The sequence below is a fragment of the Ranitomeya variabilis genome, chromosome 5 (genome assembly GCF_051348905.1).
Source record: "Ranitomeya variabilis isolate aRanVar5 chromosome 5, aRanVar5.hap1, whole genome shotgun sequence".
Taxonomy (NCBI): Eukaryota; Metazoa; Chordata; class Amphibia; order Anura; family Dendrobatidae; genus Ranitomeya; species Ranitomeya variabilis.
The window spans coordinates 269,065,351-269,092,536 of NC_135236.1; the positions used below are offsets into that span (position 1 = coordinate 269,065,351).

The following is a 27,186-nucleotide window of genomic DNA, read 5'->3' on the forward strand; positions in this document are numbered from 1 at the left end:
GGACCTACCTTCATCTAAAGAAATGACTGTTATCCTTGTGGTGGATTGGCTCACAAAGATGGCCCATTTTATTCTAACTAAAGAGATTCCTACAGCTGAACAAACTGCAGAATTGTTAGATATTTAGGCTGCTTGGAATTCCTGACAATGTCATTTCTGATAGAGGTGTTCAGTTTATATCAAGGAGTTACTGTCAATTTGTCTACTGTCTTTCACCCTCAATCCAATGGCCAGACTGAAAGAACTAACCAAACCCTCGAACAATACCTGCGCTGTTTTATTTCTTACCTTCAGGATGAGTGGGTGGACCATTTTACCAACAGCAGTCTATAATAAGTCCAAACACAGTTCTACATCCCAAAGTCCATTTTTTGTTAGCTGTGGCTGCATACGGTATACATTCCTAATCTTCCCTTTAATACTTTGGTTCCTGCTGTAACAAACAAACATACAGAGTTACAAAGAAACAGTAGATAAACATCGTAAAGCCCTTCCTACCCTTCAGGTCGGTGACAAGGTTTGGCTTTCTACAAAAATCTGAAAATGAACGTACCGTCTTCTAAATTGGGTCAAAAATTCACAGGACCTTTTCAAATTTCTGCACAAATTAACCCAGCTACTTTCCGTTTAAAGCTTTCATAGGGTATGTTTCCACGGTCAGTAAACGCTGCTTGTTTGACGCTGCAGCGTCAAACAAGCAGCGTCCAGATGTTCCAGCATAGTGGAGGGGATTTTATGAAATCCCGTCTCCACTATGCGTGGAAACCCGCACGCGGCGGCCCTGCGACTCCGGACATGCTGCGCGTCTTTTCAGAACGCAGCATGTCCGTACACCTTGCGGGGACGCAGCGTCCCCGCAAGGCATATCACAGGGCCCTATGGCGAGGGGTGCGATGATCCCGGATGTGTACTGTACACATCCGGCACCATCGCGTCCCATTAAGGGGGCGGGGCTTATCGCCGAGCGGCTTCGCCGCTGCGCCGATACCGGCCCCCAGACGGACCGTGGAGACATAGCCTTAGGGTATGTATCCACGTTCAGGATTGCATCAGGATTTGGTCAGGATTTTTCATCAGTATTTGTAAGCCAAAACCAGGAGTGGGTGATAAATGCAGAAGTGGTGCATATGTTTCTGTTATACTTTTCCTCTAATTGTTCCACTCCTGGTTTTGGCTTACAAATACTGATGAAAAATCCTGACCAAATCCTGATGCAATCCTGAATGTGGACACATACCCTTAGGGTATGTTTCCACATTCAGTTTTGCTTCAGGCTTTGGTCAGGATTTTATGCAGGTAAAATCCTGACCAAAACTGCATCTGAGGTCACTGGCAGGTCACCTGCGGTGTGCCTGCGTGTTTTGCTCATAGTAGCAACATGCTGCGTTTAGAAAAAACGCACCACGCATGCGTTTTCGCGGCAAAAACGCATGCGTTTTTTAACGCATAGTGGAGTCTGGATTTCATGAAATCACATCCACTATGCTGTAACATCTGGACGCTGCGTTTTTGACGCTGCGGAAAAACGCAGCGTCAAAAACGCAGCGTTTCCTGAACGTGGACACATACCCTAAGGGTATGTGTCCACGTTCAGGATTGCATCAGGATTTGGTCAGGATTTTTCATCAGTATTTGTAAGCCAAAACCAGGAGTGGAACAATTAGAGGAAAAGTATAATAGAAACATATGCACCACTTCTGCATTTATCACCCACTCCTGGTTTTGGCTTACAAATACTGATGAAAAATCCTGACCAAATCCTGATGCAATCCTGAACGTGGACACATACCCTTACAGTCTTAAAATTCACCATGTGTTCCATGTGTCCTTGCTCAAACCATTCAGTGAAAACCCATTTCCAGGAAGAACTCAGCCACCTCCTCCACCCGAAAAAGTCCATGGTGAAGAAAAGTATGTGGATGAAATTCTGGATTCTGGAAGATTTAGAGGAAGACTACAATATTTGGTGCAATGGAGGGGTTACGGACCATTGCATGGAAGCCGGAGGGCAACATCCATTCACCCAGGCTTACAAGAGCTTTTCATCAGAGACATCCAGAGGCCATCCTGGAAGGAGTGGAGTACTGTCAGGACTCAAACCCAAGCAGCTCTTGTGCACCAGATAGCAGCTGTTCCCTCTGAGCTATTCAGCCCACATCTTTTCCAGCACATGTCAGCTGTTTCGAACGGGCGCTCCTACGAATTTTTGCGGCCCCATAGAAATGCATTGGGGCTGCAAAAACGGGCCGAAAAAACACAGCAAGTGTAAAATCAGCCTAACACTGTCAGCTCTCATACAATGCCATGCATGGGTATAGCATTGTATGAGACCAGTGATCACATAAATAAAAATTGATGTCCCAAACATGGACTAAGTAAAAAAGTTTAAAAAAGTCAAAAAATGTTTTAAAACTATTAAAAAAAAATCACAAAGTAAAAAAATATAGATTAAACCAATAAATATATATATATATATATGTAAAAACAAAAAAAGTACACATATTTGGTATTGCTGCATCCGGAACAAGCCAACCTATAAAATGGTCACACTTGTTCAATCCTTTAGTGCACACCATTAAAAAAAAAAAAAACAGAGCAAAAATCTTTGCTTTTTCATCATTCCGCCAAACAAAAAGTAGAATAAAACGTGATCAAAAAGTTATATCAAAATAAAAATGGTAGCGATGAAAACGACATCTTGTCCCGCAAAAAAACAAGTTGCTATACAGCTCCGACAGCGGAAAAATAAAAAAGTTATAGCTTTCAGAATAAAGCGATGCAAAAACAATTATTTTTTCTATAAAAGTTTTTATTTTGAAAAAGCGACAAAACGTAAAAAAAATATAAATGTGATATCACTGTAATCGTACTGACCTGAAGAATAAAGCTGCCTTTTAAATTTTAATACACACGGAACGTCATTAAAAAAAACAAAACAATTCCTGAATTGCTGGTGCTTGATCATTCTGTCTGCCAAAAATCAGAATAGAAAGCGATCAAAAAATGTCATGTGCCTGAAAATGGTACCAATAAAAACATCAGCTCGACCCGCAAAAAACAAGCCACACATGACTCTGTCGGACGAAATATGGAAAAATTATTGTTTTCGCAATAAAAAGCGTCTTTTAGTGTGCGACAGCTGCCAAAGATAAAAACCCAATATAAATCTGGTATCACTGTTAACGCACTGACCCGAAGAATAAAGTCACCTAATCACTTATATTGCACAAGGAACGGTGTAAAAAATAAATAAAACCAATTCTTCACATGCTGTTGATTTTTTTCATTCTGCCTCCCAAAGATCTCAGTAAGGCTCAGGGCTAGTGTTGAGCGATACCGTCCGATACTTGAAAGTATCGGTATCGGAAAGTATCGGCCGATACCGGCAAAGTATCGGATCCAATCCGATACCGATACCCGATACCAATACAAGTCAATGGGACTCAAGTATCGGACGGTATTCCTGATGGTTCTCAGGGTCTGAAGGAGAGGAAACTCTCCTTCAGGCCCTGGGATCCATATTAATGTGTAAAAGAAAGAATTAAAATAAAAAATATTGCTATACTCACCTCTCCGACGCAGCCTGCACCTTACCGAGGGAAGCGGCAGCGTTCTTTGTTTAAAATTCGCGCTTTTCTTTCCTTACGTGAAGTCCCGGCTTGTGATTGGTCGCATGCCGCCCATGTGGCGGCGACGCAACCAATCACAGCAAGCCGTGACGTAATTTCAGGTCATTCAGTATTTTTAAATTACGCTCCGGCTTTGTGATTGGTTGCGTCGCAGTCACATGGGCGACGCAACCAATCACAGCAAGCCGTGACGTAATTTCAGGTCCTTAAGGATTTTAAACTTACGTCCCGGCTTTGTGATTGGTTGCGTCGCAGTCACATGGGCGCCGCAACCAATCACAAGCCGTGACGTCACGGGAGGCTGGACACGCGCGCATTTTAAAATGGGCGCGTGTCCAGCCTCCCGTGACGTCCCGGCTTGTGATTGGTTGCGGCGCGGTCAACCAATCACAAGCCGGGAGGCTGGACACGCGCGCATTTTAAAAATTTTAAAATGCGCGCGTGTCCAGCCTCCCGGCTTGTGATTGGTTGACCGCGCCGCAACCAATCACAAGCCGGGACGTCACGGGAAGCTGGACACGCGCCCATTTTAAAATGCGCGCGTGTCCAGCCTCCCGTGACGTCACGGCTTGTGATTGGTTGCGGCGCCCATGTGACTGCGACGCAACCAATCACAAAGCCGGGACGTAAGTTTAAAATCCTTAAGGACCTGAAATTACGTCACGGCTTGCTGTGATTGGTTGCGTCGCCCATGTGACTGCGACGCAACCAATCACAAAGCCGGAGCGTAATTTAAAAATACTGAATGACCTGAAATTACGTCACGGCTTGCTGTGATTGGTTGCGTCGCCGCCACATGGGCGGCATGCGACCAATCACAAGCCGGGACTTCACGTAAGGAAAGAAAAGCGCAAATTTTAAACAAAGAACGCTGCCGCTTCCCTCGGTAAGGTGCAGGCTGCGTCGGAGAGGTGAGTATAGCAATATTTTTTATTTTAATTCTCTCTTTTACACATTTTTACATTAATGTTGTTTCGATACCGATACCCGATACCACAAAAGTATCGGATCTCGGTATCGGAATTCCGATACCCACAAGTATCGGCCGATACCCGATACTTGCGGTATCGGAATGCTCAACACTACTCAGGGCACATTTACCCCGCGCACTGCGCTGAGTTCTTACACCGTGGTTTCCATGTAAATCTCAGAAATAGGTGATTTAGACAGAACCCCCGGCGGAAGATTCCCTATAATGAGGCAGATCGAGACACTGTGTATGCCATAAGACCTGTGATCCGGCAGTGTCCGTCTTTTTAGTCATATATAAAAGCTCAGTCAGCCAGTTTTGTGCACCTCTGAAAAGGACACTGCTGAACAGAGGCTAGACGGAGTCCAGAGTAACTCTGCTGCCTCATAGTGAATGGATCTGGGGTTTCATCTGTCATGTCACTCAGAGATGTAGATGGAAACCCCAAAGTGCTCAGCATGATATGCTAATGACCCTCGGCTCCTGTTCTGGTGCAAGCGGCAGCTGAGTGCCATTTGTCTGTGCTCTGAGCCTCTCGCTCAGAGTGGATTGGAGAACAGCTGTGGAGGAGGCAGAGAAACTAATTTCTCCATCTCAATTGCAGAGGTCCGCGTATAACGCACATCACTCGGATGATATGATGATTTCACTTGCACACTGAAAACTGCCGAGGAAAAAACTGATGTGATCTGCCCCATAGAGGAATACTGGTCCGAGTGCTATGCGATTTTTTTTTTTATCGCATAGCACTCGTCCATATTATACAGTAGTGTGACTTCAGCCTAAATGTGATCCCAAACGTTATGTAAAATGTTCCCAATAAAAGCTTCAACTCAATCCATAAAAAATCAAGCCCTCACTCAGGTCTATCATCTGTTAACAGAAATATATGTGGCTTCCACATTACTGCTAGCACAAAGGCTCTGGAAAAGCTATATGGCTCCTCACCCACCAAAAGAAATTCAGGTATTATATGCGAGTCCATCATACTGTATATTGGGCCATCATATTATACATGGGGAATCATATGAGAAGTCATTAAATGTGCAGGACTATATGTGATGTCATTATATGTGATACCATTATATATGCAGGACTATATGCTATCACATGTCACGTGATCGGGGGTCAGCGATGCATGCATTTCCGGCCTAATGGCAGGAAGCGCTAGTTAAATGCCGCTGTCAGCATTTGACAGCAGCATTTAACTAGTTAATAGCAGTGAGTGGATTTCCATTCCACTCACCGCTATTGTGGGTACGTCAGCTGTACAAAACAGCTGACATGTCCCGGCTTTGATGCGGGCTCACCGCCAGAGCCCGCATCAAAGCGGGGATTTCTGACCTTGGACGTACTATCCCGTCCGTGGTCAGAAAGGGGTTAAAGACTTTTGCTCTGGGGCCCCGTGACTTCTATGTATGCCCCTTGTCGCTGCCTAATCATCTCCAGAAGAAGAGGTAGGCTGCAGTGTGTTGTCGTTCCTGCCCCAATCTGCAGAAATCTCGGTCACTAGGTGAGTTAGTGTTGCATCCCAACCCAGGGACATCTAAGGCTACTTTCACACTAGCGTCGTGCACTGCACGTCGCTATGCGTCGTTTTGGAGAAAAAACGCATCCTGCAAAAGTGCTTGCAGGATGCGTTTTTTCTCCATAGACTTTTATTAGCGACGCAGTGTGACGCATTGCCACACGTCGCAACCGTCGTGCGACGGTTGCCTTGTGTTGCGTCGGACCGTCGCCACCAAAAAACGTTGCATGTAACGTTTTTTGGTGCGTCGACTGCAGCATTTCCGACCGCGCATGCGCGGCCGGAACTCCGCCTCCCCGCACCTCACAATGGGGCAGCGGATGCATTGAAAAACAGCATCCGCTGCCCCCGTTGTGTGGCGCTTCCACAGCTAGCGTCGGTGCGCCACGACGTGCAGTGCACGACGCTAGTGTGAAAGTAGCCTAATATATAAAGCTGAATGTGTGTGTGTATGTATGTGTGTGTGTGTGTATGTCCGGGATTGGCATCTGCACCGTCGCAGCTACAGCCACAAAATTTTGCACAGTCACACGTCTGGACCCTGAGAGCGTCATAGGCTATGTTGTGAGGCGAAATTTTAACCCCGTGCTTTCCAATCCACCATGTTGGCTGGGGATTTATCAGGCTGCCAATTTAGCTTACAAATACTGAGGTAAAAATACTGACCAAATAACGTGTGAATGAGGTCTAATACAGGAGGAGATGACATACAGGTATATACTATATACAGGAGCAGATGACACAGGTATATACTATATACAGGAGCAGATGACACAGGTATATACTATATACAGGAGCAGATGACACAGGTATATACTATATACAGGGGAGATGACACACATATATACTATATACAGGGGAGATGACACACAGGTATATACTATATACAGGAGCAGTTGACACAGGTATATACTATATACAGGAGGAGATGACACACGTATATACTATATACAGGAGGAGACGACATACAGGTTTATACTATATAAAAGAGGAGATGACACATAGGTATATAGAGGAGGAGATGACATGCAGCAGGTATATACTATATACAGGGGAGATGACATACAGGTATATACTGTATACAGGAGATGACATACAGGTATATAATACTATATATAGGAGGAGATGACATACAGGTATATACTATATACAGAAGAGATGACATACAGGTATATACTATATGCAGGAGGAGATGACACATAGGTATATACAATAGACAGGAGAAGATGACATACAGCAGGTATATACTATTTACAGGGGAGATGACATACAGGTATATACTATATACAGGGGAGATGACATACAGGTATATACTATATACAGGGGAGATGACATACAGGTGTATACTATATATAAGGGAGATGACAAACATGTATATACTGAGGGGAAAATGAGAGGTGTGAGGTGAAAATGAAAAGGTGTGAGTGCAAAATGAGAGGAGTGAGGGAAAATAGTGTAGTGATCGGAAAATTACAGATGTGAGGTTGAAATGACAAGTGTTAGGGGGGAATGAGAGGTGTGAGGGGGTAAATGAGAGGAGTGAGGGGGAAAATGAGAGATGTGAGGGGGAAAATGAAAGATGTGAGGGGGAAAATGAGAGAAGTGAGGTGCTATAACTAACCACAGGTATTTACTATACCCAGGCAACGCCGGGCTCTTCAGCTAGTATTTAATGAATTTAAAGAGGTGTCCACTAATTTAACATTGGTGAGTTATCATTTGCATGTGGGCTGCTTTGGTTTGTGTGCCAGGGCTGATTTTCAGTCCCGGCCCTAGTGGCAAGTATATAATGCACCCGATGAGCAGAAGAATTTATGGATGACTAAAGTATTTTTTACCCTGTCAAACTCCTTTAGCAAAGATTCCCTGGTCATAATGAATACCTTTTGGATTGAGGTAAGATGGTTCCAATTAGAAGAACAGGATGAAGTATCCTTAAAGGGGATGTCCACTTTCAATAAAATGGTCCTGAAATGTGTTGTGTGGTCTGCAGTCCTGGTGTTGTGACTAGAGCAGCGACATCACATCAGCACAAGTAACCACTCTAGCTTGTCAATGAGTTCAGTGCTCATGCACTGAGGCTGACAGCACTCAACAATGAGCTCAGTGTACAAGTCAGCGAGCTCAGTGACTGACTAGAGCAGGGATGTCATCAGTTTAGTCAAAATACCAGGACTGGAATAGCGGTGGGGAGCCAGTGATGGATCCACGAAAGGTGAATAGATGTTAAGTTCATTGTTTTATGTTTTTTACACTGTTTGGGGCTCACTTTCTTGAAAGTGGACAACTCCTTAAAAACAACCCATGTGTTGTCAATAACTCATTCTATTTTTTCCTATAATATTGGCAATACAAAATGCCTTGTTCTAGGTGACTACTGTACCTCAAGGTTTAGTTCTTCCAGGGGACTTAATTTTATAACCACGAATCCTCCAAGTTCACTCACCTATTTTAAGTAAGATAATAACATAATTTAAAGTTAAAATCCAAGAAGTATCGTTTCTCCTTGCAGAGATTGACAAGCTAAGCATGCCGAGATGAGGAGACTTAAAGCTACAATGCTCCTCTGGGAAATATATGCTAATTATGCAAATTGTCTCTTCAGAGAGGACGAGAACTAGAACTCTAGTGCCACCTATTGGAAGTAGCAATCCTACAAGTCAGTGTCGACCCTTTAACGAGCCTTGTCATCTCCACAAGGAGAAACGATACTTCTTGGATATCGGTCGGACACCTCTCACACAGCCAAACCAGATCTCCACTTTGCACTGACGAGGGGCAGGACCCCGAAACACAGTGTCTGCAAATTGAGATTCTGGTTTGGCTATTATCCTAAGTCATGTGACAAGGCTCGTTAAAGGGTCGACATTGACTTGTAGGATTGCTACTTCCAATAGGTGGCACTAGAGTTCTAGTCCTCTTCCTCTCTGAAGAGACAATTTGCATAATTAAAGTTGAAAGAAACAGTTAAAAAAAGATACTTTGTGTTATGGCATTTGCAGTGCCTGAATAGGTGCACAAGTTCTTTTTGGGTGTTCTTAGAATCTGTAAGTTGTTTTTCTTATATTTCGTGGAGAAAAATGTCATCAGTTGAACTAGTATTACTTGCCCTAGTTAGACCAGTGAACATTCTTGGGCAACCAGAACAATACAGTTATTATTACATTTACTGTATGCTTACTCGGTCCTCCCACAAAGTCTGATCTTGTCGCCTGGGGAAAACTAGATTGGGCAAGGTGGATATTTTCTGATCCCTTTGTTTTAACCTGACATAAGCAACATTAAATATATTGTATTCTCTATTTTGGTTGCGTGTATTTTATTGGGAAGCGTTACTAATGAAAATAAGCCATTGTGCCTTATTATGTTAGGAAAACCTGTTCCGTGGAGACATGAATCTGATTTAACCCTTGTGATGCATCATTCAATAGCATTTTTGTCATCCCGATAGGAAAGGGGCTGTATGTGTCTCTTCATTGTCAGCCCCAACCATATGGTTTGCCTAAATTGATGTATTTATAGCCGAGCTCCAGGGGTTAAAAGAGGCCTCTGGAACTAAAATATTTCCTGTATTTGCATTGGAATACACAGGTGCTTATTAGTTTATACACAGGTGCTTATTGGTTTCCCTTAGTTGAGAAAATATCACAGTGATGTGTGTGATCTGTACTCTAATGTGACTGTCACACACGTATATACTTACAATCAGTCTTCGGTGTTATTTTATTATATCACTAGAGTGACATTGTGTACATCTCTGTAGGCTGCAGTCTGTTGTATTGATTTCACAGTACTGAGTTTGTGTGTGTTTTAGGGTACACTCTACACTATAGCTTCAGGGCTCTTCAGTAGAGTGTGTGTACGCATTCCTTCTGTCAAGCCACTCATGACCAATAGACAACGCCAGAAACCTCTTACCTGGGCTGAGGAGAAAAAGAACTGGACTGTTGCTCAGTGGTCCAAGGTGTTGTTTCCAGATGAAAGTACATTTTGCATTTCATTTGGAAAGCAAGGTCCCGAGTCTGGAGGAAGAGTGGAGAGGCACACAATCCAAGCTGCTTGAGGTCTAGTGTTAAGTTTCCACAACCAGTGATGGTTTGGGGAGCCATGTCACCTGCTGGTGTAGGTCCACTGTGTTTTATCAAGACCAAAATCAGCGCAGCCGTCTACCAGGACATTTTAGAACACTTTATGCTTCCCTCTGCCAACAAACCAATACCTGGTTTAAAAACAACAGTATCACTGTGCTTGATTGGCCAGCAAACTCACCTGACCTTAACCCCTTAGAGAATCTATGGCATATTGTAAAGAGGAAGATGAGAGACACCAGACCCAACAATGCAGACGAGCTGAAGGCTGCTATCAAAGCAACCTGGGCTCCTATAACCCCTCAGCAGTGCCACAGGCTGATCGCCTCCATGCCACACCACATTGATGCAGTAATTGATGCAAAAGGAGCCCCAAGCAAGTATTGAATGCATTTACTGAACATACATTTCAGTAGGCCAACATTTCAGATTTTAAAATCAATTTTCAAGTTGGTGTTATGAAGTATTCTAATTTACTGAGATAATGACTTTTGGGTTTTCATTGGCTGTAAGCCATAATCATCAACATTAACAGAAAAAAATACTTGAAATACATCACTCTGTCTGTAATGACTCTATATAATATACGAGTTTCACTTTTTGTATTGACGAACTGAAATAAATTAACTTTTTGATTATATTCTAATTTAGTGAGAATCACCTGTGTCTATATATTTAAATCTTGCAGTTTTCACTCTATTTTAGACTTTAGACTTACTTTCTGTTCTTCCGTACATGTACGCACATGTTGGTAGCGGGTGAATGGAGTGGGCTCACAAGATGAACGTGCCCCATCCCGGACAGGTAATAGCTGTTTGTTACAGCCAGGGCCTGCCTCTAACAGCACAGCCATCAAGTTAAGAGCAGTACAGAACATATAGTATTGTATTCTATTGAGTCAGTAAAAAGTGAGAAAAAAAAGTTAAAAAAAATCACCCCCCATTAAAAATAAAACAATTAAAAAAATGCACATATTTGGTATTGCTGTGTTAAAAAATATCCAATCTATCAAAATATAAAATAAATTAATCTGATAGTTAAATAGCGTAATGGGAAAAAAAAATGCCAGAAAAATTAAAAAGTTAAAACCTTACGTCTTGGAAAAATGGTGACATAAGCAAAAATGTATTTTCTTACAAATTTTCAAAACTATATATGTTCGGTATCTGAATACTTGTACTGACCTGAAAAATCATATTGCCAGGTCAGTTTTACCATATATTGAAAATGGTAAATAAACCCCCCCCCCCCAAAAAAAAAAAAAAAAAATAATAAAACAAATGTGGAATTGTACTTTTCTTCCCAATTTCCGGTGCATCACACAATAAAATCAATGGTGTCAGTCAAAACTACAACTCGTCCTGCAAAAATCAAACCCTAATATGTCTGTGGATGGGAAAATAAAAAAGTTATAGTCTTGGAATATGTGGAGGAAAAAAACGAAGGTGTAAAAATAGAGAATCGTTAGGTCATGAAAGAGTTAAAGGCATGTGACAGCCACAGATCTCCACTGTATTATATCAGATGCAGATGTTTTTCATAACAGTAGGTTAGTTATAGATGCTCCCAGTGTGCACTAGCCATAGACCCCGGAGGTCGGAGTATCGATGTTTCAGACAGCTACACCTTCATTTTACAACAATGCCATCTTAAAGTGGTCTTCTCGAGATGGATACTTCTCGTTTCTATACAACCCCTGTTTCAGTCAGTCCCAGGGATGTTAATTGGAGGACTGGTACTCTGCCTGATTGCTGTTGTGCTCATCTCATCTCTGTTTTTATGGTCTGCAGTCTATTGCAGCTATGAATCGATAGTTTGTGTGCATTTAAAGACTGCACTTTGCAAGAAATGTACGGGAGTTGGCAGTAGGCTGCTAGTATACAGCTTTCGGCAAGTGCAGGGTGCATTGCAAGAGCCTTGGTGGTGTGCATACAGTGCAGGTTTGGGAGAAGTCTTTATGTGACCACTGAAGAGGACCAAGCTGGTCCTGACGTGACAACTAAGATGGGATGGGAGTGGGGAATAGTTCTTCTGAACATTAAAAGGAGATGTGGGTCTGAGGTGGCTTGCTTTGACTTCTCTTGGGTCAAGGGCCACTGCTGCTATGACGTGTGTACGTGAGAGGTGACCGTACTGCTGTGACTGCTAATGAAAAATAGTCCTTACTGTGGTGTTTTGGCAATTGAAATGAAGCCAATCTCACCATCTTTCCATGTAAAGAATGCACTGAACACATTTGCAAGTCAATAAAGGGTAACCCAAATCCGTTTTATTTAAACATGGAATAATACAATTACAAAACCATGGATGTCGTGACCATACGTTGAACAGAACTACATATTTATACAGTAGTTTCTGCTTATTTCCAACCCATATAAACCCATAATGATAAAAGCAGATTAAAATAAATTACAAGAACAAATGTGTTTGTAGATTTATAGCATAATACATCAACATTTATAAGAATAATATTATATAACTTAATAGTTAAACAGGAGATGGCATATTGCTTAGGTTCCTGAATTATTAAGAAATTAGAATTCACTTTCAGATATTTTAAGTTTTTGGATTACTTTGAAGTGACATAAGACTTCATAGGATCCTTGTCCCATGCAGGCAGTGTAGATAGTTTGTTGTTAGTTGCATCATCAATGGGCCATCCCCAGGCCTTGAAGAATGGCGCTAAGTTTTTATTAACTGCATGAGAGAACTTCTCTGCCCAAAGATTCATCTTGACATTCTTGACTTTGCTGACATCGGTCATTGTTTGGTACTCTGAGAAAACTTGTTTAAATGGATCCCAACCAAAGCCTTCTTGTAGCTGAAAAAAGTAAAACCCACAAAGACTATGTTATCACGATTACTGTGCAATATTCATTATACAATAAGAGAAAAAAGAATGGATCTACCTGTGGCAATACATTTTTGTCTCCCAAATCATAGCATTATGGACATGAAATTACTTGTGTTGAAAGGTAACTTCAAAACTCAGAGAGACAGAAGAGTCTGGGAATATAAACTGATGACGACCTTTGACTGTCTTAGTGGTGGAATGAATGTGTCACATGGATTTATGTCTTTTTACATTAACTAAGGAACTTGCCCCTCAGACTATGAGGGGTCATCACAACAGAGACCCCAATCAGAGGACAATAAAACATTCCTTATCTAAGAACTGGCCCAACATTTATGGACATAACTGTTTATCACTCATGGTAATTCTGCTTCATGCCACCTGTCTTATCCATGTTTGTTTGTTTTTGTTTTTTTTGTGCTTTGTTGTGCTTAAATATGTGATTCTTCAGAATTTGTATTAGTCTATGCCTGATGAAGAGACCTGTGTAGTCTCGAAAGCTTGCAATTTGTTACCATCTTTTTAGTTAGCCATTAAAAGGTATCAACCACTGAGGACTCTCAATTCTAAACATTTTTCTATCTACTGGCTAACATGGTACCAAGATATATATCTTTCCTGTTTCACAATAATCATTCAGTCTAACCAGGATGCCGATCACCCAAAGACTAAAACAAACACTTGTTCGTCAGATGCAATTCAATTTTGGTGTGTTCAAAAAATCATTGTTCTAAGTGGCATACCATCCTTAATAAACAGGACATATGATGCAGAAACAATGGCAGTCTATGAGCACTGAACGACCGATTACATAGTGTCCAGTGAACACCTGATCTGATTGCCAGTCATTTAACAATGCAAAATTGATAAATTTGAAAGTAGAAGAATAAATCCCATTTAGGCTCTTGCAGACCCCAGGGCAACCACCAAGTTTTCCTAACCTAAGCTGTTTCAGGAAAATGGCAGCGGTAGTTTTACTGAAGCAGCTTCGCCAGCAGTTTCACAGTTATTCTTGCTGCAGCCCGCATCTTTTACTCTATAGTAAAAACTTCTTGTGTAAATAAAGAAAAACAAGCGCTGATACTACAGCATAAGGTTAATGATCAAATCTCTGTAAAGCAAATAACCTAAATCCTTAGTTTATAAAGTAGATAAAAACATGTACCTTTATTTCAAATTTGATAAAAACCATGAGACACCTACAACAGATATAAACATAAAACACACAACCGTGCTCTCTAGCAAAAACCCTGCATGGGGTACTGCATAACCACTACCTGACAGCGGAGGTTGGCACCCTAAACACAGATGCGAGATTGGCGCCCCCACTCCTCGGCGGCTGACCCTGTTGCTCCTATCATGCGCCCTGAACAAAAGGTGTACCAATCACTCTGTCATATACACCTGACAGGAAAATTGTTATTCAGACAGCATGGATACATGATGGATATACGTGAATGTAAAATTGTTGTCATACCCTTAACAGGGCTGCATGTGGCAGGGTGAGAGACACGGACTAAAACACAGGTGCAGAAAACACAAAATGTGCTTGTGCAAAAAACAACCACTCAACTACCTCTGTACCCTGTCCAGGAATGCCCTGCCTGGCTGTGGGGGTTGGCACCCTACTGTACAGCGGATATGGTGCCACAAGTCAATTGACAGGAAATTGAGATATAGCCGATAAAAAACATCATATCTCATTACAGAGCCGATACTTATCATGTTGATGAGCTGAACACCTCAACGCGTTTCGCCAAAAGGCTCATCAGGAGGCCCAGATATGCCTTTTGGCGAAACGCGTTGAGGTGTTCAGCTCATCAACATGATAAGTATCGGCTCTTATCCTCTGTAATGAGATATGATGTTTTTTATCGGCTATATCTCAATTTCCTGTCAATTGACTTGTGGAGCTACGTTCCTGCCTGTCTGCCCTGCTATATGGGTTTAACTATACCCCATATTTTGTCTACCCATATTGGATAGAGTATCAGAACATCCATAGGGTCATTTCAGGGTCAGCCATCGGTGAGTGGGGGCGCCATATCCGCTGTACAGTAGGGTGCCAACCATGGTCTTTGGTCTTTGACCATGTATCCATGCTGTCTGAATAACAATTTTCCTGTCAGGTGTATATGACAGAGTGTTTGGTACACCTTTTGATCAGGGCGCATGATAGGAGCAACAGGGTCAGCCGCCGAGGAGTGGGGGCGCCAATCTCGCATCTGTGTTTAGGGTGCCAACCTCCGCTGTCAGGTAGTGGTTATGCAGTACCCCATGCAGGGTTTTTGCTAGAGAGCACGGTTGTGTGTTTTATGTGTATATCTGTTGTAGGTGTCTCATGGTTTTTAGCAAATTTGAAATAAAGTTACATGTTTTTATCTACTTTATAAACTAAGGATTTAGGTTATTCGCTTTACGGTAAAAACTTCTTGTGTACATAGCCTACAGATAAAATACACAGGTAGGCTATTCTCTTGCTTAGATAGAAAACAACTAATGGGCCAAATCATTAAGCAGTTTACACCAGAAAACTGGTGTTAAAAAGAAGTAAAGTTTTGTACAAAATTTGAAATAATCACAGATTTACTTAGGATCGTATAGTATAGATATAATTAGAACACTTAATTCACCATAGAGAGTACTGTACTTAAAAAATACACATAAAATATAACTTTGATTGATCAGCTTAGAATTAAAAAAACAAACAATAGTAATACCACAAACAAATAATACTACCGTCACCAGAATGAACCAAAGGGCTGTGCCTGGCCCTTTTTCTCCACAGTAAATCCTTACCTTGCAGCGGAGTTTGGCACCCTACAGATAACGTGATAGGATCATTGAGGCACAAGGAATGATTCCTTCTGATAATATACCAGATAGTACAAAACTATTAATAAACCCACACTCACCGTATAAAATCAGGCATATCATCAGAGGGAATCATACCTTGTGCCTCTTTGACCATACCACAAAATCTATGTGCATCATGTGACGTTACAATGACATCTGTCAGCTAAGTAACTTTTCAATACTATAGTACCATTATCTAATACTCCTGATGAACCTTTGTAATAAGGGAAAATGTGTCCAGTTATATGGTAATAAGATTGATATATTTACCATTTCTGTGACATGGTACAGTAACAGGTGTTAGAGGCCAGGACTTCCCTGCTGGGCGGGATGTATCGCAGGCACTGTTGCTCTGGTCTCCTATTCAGGTTCAGCCACTGGGTCTGCTGCTTAGTGCAGAGTTTGGTCCCAGCATCTTGCTCAGGCTCCAGTTTTACGAGTGGTTACTGCTGGCTCTCCAGCTAAAGTCTATGGTAACCAGTGGTATTCAGTGGCAACCCCACCAGTGGTATTCAGAGGCAACCCCACTCTCTGGAGTCTAAGTCCAGAAATCATCTTAATGAGCATGTCCATGACGTGGCACCTTGTCATTGGTGCTTGGATGCTTTCTGCTCTGGTGATGTGGCAGCTCTGGATTGGCCCACAGACAATGCCCTGTCCGACTGGGTGTGAGTGTTTGGGGTGGAGCCTGGGGCATAAAGAGCTTTCAGCGAACCATGCAGGCATGCTAGTGTCACTTGTGTTTGGTGTGTGAGTGGGTGGATACGCTACCGCTCTCTGTGCTTTTGGTGTGTTTTGCACGGTAACAGCTACCAGCTGGCCCAGTGCCAACAGAATTCTGGCACCTCTGGAGAGGAGATTGGGTGTGTGAGTTCAGGGCTGGCATCAAGCCATTAGAATTCCGGCTCCTCTGCAGAGGAGGTTTGCTGCATGTTCTGCTGACTGTGAGTTTTTGCTATCTGTTTTGTCCCGTGTGTATGCTATACTTCCCTGTGGAGTTAACAGGTTATTGCACCACAGAGCAAGTTCTACCCATGTGTTATTTAGCATCGGCAATGGGTTATTGCACACTTCCTATAGTCCGTTGGTGAGGCCATATGGCTCCGGGCACTCCTCGTGAGGTCAAATGGCTCTGGGTACCACTTAGTGGTTAGCTGAGCTGGTACTAACCTTCCCTGTACCCCTCGTTGATTAGCTGAGCTGGTACTTACTGTCCCTGTACCTCTCGGTGGTTAGCTGAGTAGGTACTCTTTTCCCTGTGCACCTCTGAGTTATATTTGGGTTTGTTTTTTTGCGTTCCATTCACACTGTGTCGAGTTTAACTCAGTGTGTTTAAGTAGGAACTTTCACTAGTTATTTATCCGTCATTGTTCACACTAGCAGTAGTTTAACATCTCTGCATGGTGAACCCCAGGTTGCGATTGCACTTTATAGTTTAATTTTGTGCAATCCGCCAACCCTAACAACAGGCTTACAGAATTGCAAGTTAAAAATTATTCTAATCTGGTATAGCAGCAATCCTATGCTGACTGAATATCTTATAAAGGTTGAAACATTTGTATAATATCCAGAGATCTGTTTGACCCCTGGACATGGGGATTACACTGTAGGTCTTCACTGGTGACTGTAAATCTCCACTTGATAATTCTTCCGAATGGATTTACCCTTAACCCAATATCCCTAGAGAAATACGTTTTGAAATGCACTTGCACTTTTATATAGTTATTTGTTTGACAAACGTGGTCATTCTAGGGTTTTCCTTCCAATACTAGGGCCTATTAGGGCCAGAAGGGACAGCCACCTTTGAGTGGGGGCGCCAATTGCACAAATGATAGGGTGCCAAACTCTGCTGCCAAGGCAGGGATAACTTAGTGATTTAATAGGGTGAGTGTGGCTATATTAATAGCTTTGTACTACTTGCACATTGTAATATGATGTGTGGTTCTTTTTTAACCCCTTTCTGACCTCGGACGGGATAGTACATCCGAGGTCAGAAGCCCCTCTTTGATGCGGGCTCCGGCGGTGAGCCCGCATCAAAGCCGGGACATGTCAGCAGTTTTGAACAGCTGACATGTGCCCGTAATAGGCGCGGGCAGAATTGCGATCTGCCTGCTCCTATTAACTAGTTAAATGCCGCTGTCAAACGCAGACAGCGGCATTTAACTACTGCATCCGGCCGGGCGGCCGGAAATGACGTCATCGGAAATGACGTCATCGCCGACCCCCGTCACATGATCGGAGGTCGGCGATGCTTCAGTATTGTAACCATAGAGGTCCTTGAGACCTCTATGGTTACAGATCCCCGGCAGCTGTGAGCGCCACCCTGTGGTCGGCGCTCACAGCACACCTGATTTTCTGCTACATAGCAGCGAACAGCAGATCGCTGCTATGTAGCAGAGGCGATCGTGCTGTGCCTGCTTCTAGCCTCCCATGGAGGCTATTGAAGCATGGCAAAAGTAAAAAAAAAAAGTTAAAAAAAATGTGAAAAAAATAAAAAAATATAAAAGTTTAAGTCACCCCCCTTTTGCCCCAATCAAAATAAATCAATAAAAAAAAAATCAAACCTACACATATTTGGTATTGCCGCGTTCAGAATCGCCAGATCTATCAATAAAAAAAAGCATTAACCTGATCGCTAAACAGCGTAGCGAGAAAAAAATTAGAAACACCAGAATTACGTTTTTTTGGTCGCCGTGACATTGCATTAAAATGCAATAACGGGCGATCAAAAGAACGTATCTGCACCGAAATGCTATCATTAAAAACACCAGCTCGGCACGCAAAAAATAAGCCCTCAACCGACCCCAGATCATGAAAAGTGGAGACGCTACGAGTATCGGAAAATGGCACAATTTTTTTCTTTTTTTTTTAGCAAAGTTTGGAATTTTTTTTCACCACTTAGGTAAAAAATAACCTAGTCATGTTAGGTGTTGAACTCGTAATGACCTGGAAAATCATAATGGCAGGTCAGTGTTAGCATTTAGTGAACCTAGCAAAAAAGCCAAACAAAAAACAAGTGTGGGACTGCACTTTTTTTGCAATTTCACTGCACTTGGAATTTTTTTCCTGTTTTCTAGTACACGACATGGTAAAACCAATGATGTCGTTCAAAAGTACAACTCGTCCCGCAAAAAATAAGCCCTCACATGGCCAAATTGACGGAAAAATAAAAAAAGTTATGGCTCTGGAAAGGAGGGGAGTGAAAAACGAACACGGAAAAACGAAAAATCCCAAGGTCATGAAGGGGTTAAAGGAATTTCTCTCTTATTGTAAAACGGATATTAACCTTCTGATGATCAACTGTTTATGTTGTGCTAAATATCTTGAGCACAAGAAACAAAGGATTCCCCTTTTTCCAGTAGTGTATTTTTACATATAGCATACTGATAAATCCTTGGTTCTTATTTAAGTCTCTTTTTCCTTTCCAAATTCAGGGCCTGGTAGGGTCAGAAGGGATAGCGGTCGGTGAGCGCGGTCACCATTTGCATTATTTCTAGGCTGTCAACCTCCACAGCAAGGTAAGGATTTACAGTGGAGAAATAGGGCCAGGCACAGCCCTTTGGTTCATTCTGGTGGTGGTGTTTGTTTGTGGTATCACTATTGTTTTGTTTTTTTTATTTTAAGCTAATCAATAAAAATTATTGATATTTTGAGTATTTTTTTAAGTACAGTGCTCTATGTTGAAATAAAAGTTTTGCGCAACAAATAATTGTGTAAAAACTTTGCTACTTTTGGTGTTTTTATGCTAGCCCTGGCAGCTTTTTGAAAAGTAGGTGGTGTGGAGCTTAGAGAAAGGGGAGTGGCCTACAGTAGCTAACCTAATTCACTATGATCTGACTGGAGTGCATTTTCTAAAGCTGGTGCATGGACAGCTCTTAATGAATTTGGCATATCTTACTCCATCGGACTCTGGATTAAGTCTAGCATACCAGATGCCAGTCTTTATTAATTCTCCCCATAGAATATGCTTTTACAGCAACACTTTACATTAAAAAAATATAGGTATAGTAGACTATTAGTATCTTGCACAATATGATGAATTCACCATTTTAATTATTATTTTAAAATCATGAGTTTTACAAAAGTACCTGAAGATAAGTCTCAAGTGCTGTCCACATGCTCCACTCCTTAAGATTGGCTCCATTCTTCACATACTGCTTGATTCTGTTTTCCCTGGTTTCTGGCTTGAGGGCAGGATGTGCTTTATTCCTTGGAATTCCGAGAACTGTTTCATGCACATATACCGACCACAAGTTACAGGTGGCTTCTGTGGTGTGAGGAGGGAATTCCCAAACTCCTCTCTGCTCGTTGTGACCAAGCTCATGTATCGGCCCCCACAGACCTTGCTTTATTTTTGTAACGCTTACTAAAGTTGATGCTGATGGCAAATGACACATTATTGGGTATCCAGCATGCATCCAACCTGTAGTAGTAAGTAAAAAAAAAAGTTATTGTGAAAAATAATAGCTACAATACAACCACTCTGCATACAGTAAATTAGTTATTTCTGCTATAATAAAATATACATGTTCTACCCATGTAACTATCATTAACACAATTATTAAATTAAGTCTTAAAAATTTTGTTCAAAAGTAGTGACATGAATAAAAAGTGTCGTGATTGTCTACATACCATTTGAAATTTGCACATCTGTAACGAATCTTTCTGGACGTGGAAACTTCTTTGGAATTACAGCAAGATCAGCTATAGCTTCCATAATCTTATCCCACTGAGCCATTAAAGCATCTGGATCTTCAAGTGAGCGAATCACATCAGAGGGGACAGTGAGAATAATGCTATCTGTAATAAGCTCAGCCCAGGGAGATGGATAGTTCCGAATTTCTTGCACCCAAGATGATTGGGTTGTCTTACCTAATGAAAAGTTAAGAATTACAAGGTATTTGTGTTTTCAGGCATTTTGCTTGGTTACGATGTTTTAAAGGAGAAAAAAATATATAAAATATATCACAATTACAGATGAGCTAATTGCTTCTAATCAAATCGTATTTGTGTAGAAATTCAATGAATTTGCACAATTCAAACAATATCTACTTGACTTCCCGTGAATCATCTTAAATGGCAGTGTCTGGCGTCCAGGTTCAAACCCTTGAGCCTGTGCTTTTTGGTCAGCTTCTGTGACCACTGAGCCACAGCAAATAAAATTTTTCTCTTTTTGTTTAGTTTCTATTATCTTTGCTTCTGTCGTTTTAGAGTAACAGGTGTTTTCATTTACTCAATTGTTTGCCCTATTACCTTTGAAGTGCAGTTTTATATACTTTTCCCTTGCTGGTATTTCCTGCTGGTGATAGTCTCATTTGGTTGCACAGCAATACTGAGATAGTTTAAGCCAGTTAGTGAAAGACTAGCTAGGGTTTCTCTCTTTGCTGTTTATGTTCTTTACTCTGCACCTATCTTATGTTTCTTTTTAGGAAGTAGGCAGCATATTCTCTAATAGTACATTCTTAATACTTTATTTTGTATTTGATAGTTTGTTTTACTCACTCTGGGATCTCTTTCTATTTCAGCACACTTTATTCTTTTGCAGGTAATTTTCCCTCTGCTTTGCCTTCTGGTTCTTTTGGAGGAACGTAAAGTGCTCAACGGCCTTTCAGGCAGCATAGGTCAGAATTACCATCATCTAGTCTGTGGTTAGCGCTATCTCATCTTGCACAGAAACCACTAAAGACTGCGTGGTCCGGATCTCTAGTCTGTACAGGAATCAGGAAGGTAAGTTGCAGTTTTCAGTGTGTTACCTATCTTCCTGAATTAGTTGCTACATTATCCTACTGGCAGTTGCCATTTTACACATTGTTCTATGGCTGATGCAATTTTTGGTAATCACATAACGTCGAGTTTGATGGGGCAGGCTTTCCCATGATATTTGCAGCTATCAGATTACATTGGATAGTACAGTCAATTAATCAGCAGGGACTATCATAGCATGTACAGAAGCAGAAGCATGAAATGCAACAGCCATTTTGTGTTGAATCTGGATAGTGAGAATACATCACAGCTTAGTCATAGAGATAGGTAGAAATAGTCATAAAATGCTGAAGAAACTGTACTGATAGTGTGGTTCAACACAGTAATGAAGTTAAGCATGTGAGGAAAAATTGTAATACAGATTTAGTTGATAGAGATAGAAGAGTTACTGTGTCTGATATATTGTGAGGCAGGGCCAGAGAGGGAGACATAGTTGCTTGCTCAAAGTGGACCTTTAGCTAAATTTTTATGTTGAACTGGACACACAATGAGAATAGTGTCAGCAGAGTAGAATTAAACATTAATTTTGATTTTCAGAGATATTAGCAAAGTATTTGGATCATAATGAGTAAACTGGTTTAAGTCCAAGTGGGTGTTGTGAGAGTCTTCACTGGCAGCACATACTTCTTTTCCCTGTATGAAGTTGAGTAATCATAATCATTCAGCAACACTCAAAGAAAAGAACATGCTCCACCATAGTTTATAGCAGAGTTCTCAGTGTGAGAGAGGTATCATGACAGCCAGCTCTGATCTACTGGTCTAACCTGCATGAGTCAGTGTGGGTGAGCAGTGGCACTGAATTTAGCTGTGCCACATTACAAACCCTTCTATCAGCTCTCCTTATAGTGTTGACAGTAATGACACTTATGTCTGCTTTGCTTAAGCAACTTGTAATCGCTCTGCAATGAGATCAGGGCTGCATGAAATCTCATACATTTTGCCTGCCTGTTCTGGAGTTTGTATGAGATGTAATGAGACACTTCTCTGATCTCACCTCAGAGTGACTACAAGTTGAACACATCAGACAAAATTGTCATTACTGACACATCTTTGGACAGTGTGGAGAAGAGAAGAGCTGACAATTCTAGGAGAGGAGGAGAGCTAATAGAATGGTTTGTAATGTGACACAGCTAAACTCATATGTGCTGTCGCTTCCCTCACACTGACTCATGCAGAACGGTAAACCAGGAGTTCAGAACTATCTGTCATTTTATCTCTCATGCACTGGAAACCCTGCTATAAACTATGGTGCTGTGTGGTTGTTCTTTCCTTTGAGAGTTGCTGCTTACTTATGATTGGTCAGCATCATACAGGGGGAAATACAGTGAAAACTCTGACATCACCCATTTTGACTTAAAAAGTTAACTAAATGACTAAATGACTAATACTTTGCTTGCTATTCTCTCTGCAATGGAGAAATAAAATAATGAAAAAAGCTAAAATGTTTGCAGTCACTATTACATCATGTGTTTGTTTCAACATGAAAAATTTGTTTTGTTTTTATTGCACCACTGGAGTGGTGCTTTAAATGTAATTCCCCTGTCCTGTCTCACACTCACCTTCCTCCACCTTCATCATTTTCCAGTGTCACTACTGTCAGTATCCGGCGTCGAGGGACCTGCTGGCAGCTCCAGTGTTTCATGCAGCAGCACTGAGGTCACATTGAAAGCTTGTGACGTAGCTTCTGACTTCCGGCCAGTCTGAAGCTGCGCTCACAAGATGGCATCGCAAGACCGGAGCGGTGCCAAAAAACTGGGAAGACACCAGAGGGTGAGTATGTGACTGGGAGCAGGAAACTTACACTTAGGCTATGTGCACACGTAGGAAATGTGGTGCAGAATTTTCTGCACAAAATCCGCATCTCCTGGCAGAATCCGCAGCTGCTGATTTGCTGCGGTTTTTATGCGGATTTGCCGTGGAATTGATGTGGATTTTGTGTGGATTTTCTGCAGTTTTTGCCACTGCAGATTTTTATCATGGAGGGGTGCAGAAACGCTGCAGATCCGCACAAAAGAAGTGACATGCACTTCTTTTAAATCCGCAGCAATTCCGCACTGATTTTTCCGCACCATGTGCACAGCTTTTTTTTACCCATTGATTTACATTGTACTGTAAATCACAGTCCGGATCTGCAGCATTTCTGCGCGGAAAAATCCGCTGCGGATCCGCAGCAAATCCGCATCGTGTACACACAGTCTTAAAGCACCTCTCCGGCGCTGAGAAACAAACAAACGCTGAGGTGGTGCTTTAATCAGTGTGGTTATAGTGCTGCTACAATTCAATAACATATTTTTAGCATTAATGCAGAAGGAAGCTTTAAAAAAACATTTTACTATGATAATACCTGACAAAGTGTGCGTTACAAATACAGTACTGCTTTTTTTGCATCTGTTCTAGTGGTCTGTTTTATTAGTCTACATGCCACACCAGTATTGCTGCGTGCAGCCTGTGATATTTTTATCGGTGTTTACTTAGCATTTTTGGTTGTGCCTTTTATGGAAGGAGGAAATTGTTTAGAAGATAAAAGCTGATCCTAGTGTAGTAAATATGTATGATAAAAAGTAGTGGTGATTGCAATAACTGGCAGAAAGTAGAAGAAAAAATCCTATACCATGGTATCTGGCAATACGAATGTGACAAAAAGTAACAGCAAGCGCACCACTATTGCCAGTTAGGCCTGTAGTACTGCCAAATGCAAGTCACAATTATCTTTGTTTGTCTTCTGGAAGTATAGTAGTGGGGAGATAACAGAGGACATTATGGGCTATATGGCACACCATTCATCTCAGTCCCAGAAAGATGATGTTCTTTTTGACACTGTCAATTTGAGTCAATTTCCTTCACATCACTCCTCCTCAATCACCATAACAGCTAATCATTTTGATTGTGGACTTTAAATTCCAATAATGACATTTCTGTCTTCTCTGACCGCTAGTGAAGTGCTTTGTCCCCAAATCCACTGCCTTTTGGATGTAGAAGAAGATAATTCTTCTTTTACAACCAGATAATAACTTCTTCTATTTGACACATTGAATGAGAACATCCAGCATTTTGGTTTGGATGAGACTAGGATGGAGGACATGACTAAAATGCCGAGCTGTGTTGGTGATGGTATTAATAGTGGTGGCACTGTCAGCTATGGTAGCAGGGGCACTGGAAGTAATGATGCTGAAGGTACTCACAGTATGGTCAAAATTAGGGATGGAAATAAGGAGGGGTCGAGGTACTCAAGACATTTCCCACACTTAGACACCTCTCACTTGATTGAGGGATGATTATGGTGGCTTGCCAAAGTATTCACATCCGTTGGCTTTTTACCTATTTTGTTACATTACAACCTGCGTTTAAATATTTTTGTAATAGTCTAAATAGTCTAAGTTGGTGAAGTGAGAAAAATATAGGCATAAATTAAATGTATGGGATCAAATAACTAAAAATTATCATGTGCATATGCAGTCTCCCCTTTTGTGATGAAACCCCTAAAAAAGTCTGGTGCTAGCAATTACCTTCATAAATCACATGGTTAGTGAAAGGAAGTCCACCTGTGTGCAATCTAAGTGTCACATGGTCTATCAGTATATATACATCTTTTCTGAAAGGCCACAGAGGCTGCAACACCATTAAGCAAGAGGCAGCACTAACCAAACAATGAAGACCAAGGAGATCTCCAAACAAGTCAGGGACAAAGTTGTTGAAAAGTACAAGTCAGGGTTGGGTTATAAAAAATATCCTAATCTCTGCTAATTCCCCAGAGCACCATCAAATCTATTATCATCAAATGGAAAGAACATGGTATTACAAAAAAATCTGTCCTATTTGTTGTTTGCTTCACAATAAAAATAAAACCAAATGTTCATAGTTGCAGGCATGTTCGTTACATGAACTGGTGCAAACCCTAAAACAAATTCCAGGCTGTGAGTTAACTAAAGACAAAACAAAAAATGCCAAGGCAATGGGGGGGGGGGGGGGGGGAATACTTTGCCAGCCACTGTATGTGGTTAACAGGACCTGGGAACCAGATGTGGATGCTATGTAGGAGATGTCAGAGGAGAAGGATGATATGGAGCCAACATCCAGACAAAAGATCTTCCAGAGACAGATCTGCTTCGAATGTGGTCAGCTTGGGTGATGCTGATGCTGCAGCTGCTATTGTTAGAGAAGACTCAAGAGTGCATGAAAACTCTGGTCATGGTCTTGGTGGTGGCAAATCCAATATGTGTCATATCCAGTGTGGGAATTATTCTCCACATTGCTGGATGACAAATCTTTTGAACTGTGCAGGTTCTGCAGTAGGAAAATAAGCCATGGATCTCCCAGCAAAAATCGACTAGGAACTACAGGTCTACATCAGCACTTGAAACAGCATAGCCTGCTTATATGTTAAAAGCAAACTGACCAGCAATATAAACATGTCTGAAGACTGTTCTCCTCATCATGGTTGTCTTTCTTGTTGCCAGGCGACTTCTAAAGTAGTATATGGTTGGTGTCACCATCATCAGTTTCATCATCTACTGCTTGCCATAATCATCCTATGTTTCAGCGTCACCCATACATGAATGTGTGGTCAGGAAACAACTACAAGTGCCCAGTCATTGTCTTCTGTGTCAACTGCTACCTGGTCAAGTTGCTGGTGGTGCAGTCTTGGCCCTGCCACTTATACTATGTGCAAATGGAGTGGTTTGAACATTTTGTGTGTGTGGATTGCTCAAGTAAACATAACAAATATAGCGTACCAACTGTTTGAATTACTCTACTTATAAATATCAATGTAAATCTTCTCACATGTCACATGTAGAGTTTTAGCACTTTTTTTCATTTTAGACTTTGAAAATGCTTGGTCGAAAATAAGAAAGTACAGGTGCTTCTCACAAAATTAGAATATCATCAAAACGTTAAAGTATTTCAGTTCTTCAATACAAAAAGTGAAACTCATATTATATAGAGTCATTACAAGCAGAGTGATCTATTTCAAGTGTTTATTTCTATTAATGTTGATGATTATGGCTTACAGCCAATAAAAACCCCAAAATTCATTATCTCAGTAAATTAGAATACTTTATAACACCAGCATGAAAAATGATTTTAAAATCCGATATGTTGGTCTACTGAAATGTATGCTCAGTAAATGCACTCAATACTTGGTCCGGGCTCCAGTTGCATCACTTACTGCATCAATGCCATGTGGCATGGAAGCGATCAGCCTGTGTCATTGCTGAGGTGTTTTGGAAGCCCAGGTGCTTTGATAACAGCCTTCAGCTCATCTGCATTGTTGAGTCTGGTGTCTCTCATCGTCCTCTTTTACAATACACCATAGATTCTCTACAGGGTTAAGGTCAGGCGAGTTTGCTGGCCAATCAAGTACAGTGATACTGATGTTTTTAAAGCAGGTATTGATACTTTTGTCAATGTGGACAGGTGCCAAGTCCTTCTGGAGAATGAAATTTCCATCTACAAAAAGCTTGTTGGCAGAGGGAAGCATGAAGTGCTCTAAAATTTCC

The 27,186-nt window shown here is 41.4% G+C and overlaps 1 protein-coding gene across 2 annotated transcripts in view; it reads right to left on the reverse strand.

Annotated features, from left to right (window-relative positions):
• Positions 1–12,453: 12,453 nt before the first annotated feature.
• LOC143775757 (TRPM8 channel-associated factor homolog) overlaps positions 12,454–27,186 on the reverse strand; it is a 43,791-nt gene continuing 29,058 nt past the window's right edge. For both annotated transcript variants that reach the window (XM_077264277.1, XM_077264278.1), the window contains 3 exons: positions 20,558–20,797; positions 20,014–20,348; positions 12,454–13,036 (listed from right to left, as the gene is read on the reverse strand). In XM_077264277.1, the coding sequence (XP_077120392.1) occupies positions 12,785–13,036; positions 20,014–20,348; positions 20,558–20,797 (827 nt within the window). In that variant the 3' untranslated portion in view covers positions 12,454–12,784. The remainder of the gene's footprint in view (positions 13,037–20,013; positions 20,349–20,557; positions 20,798–27,186) is intronic.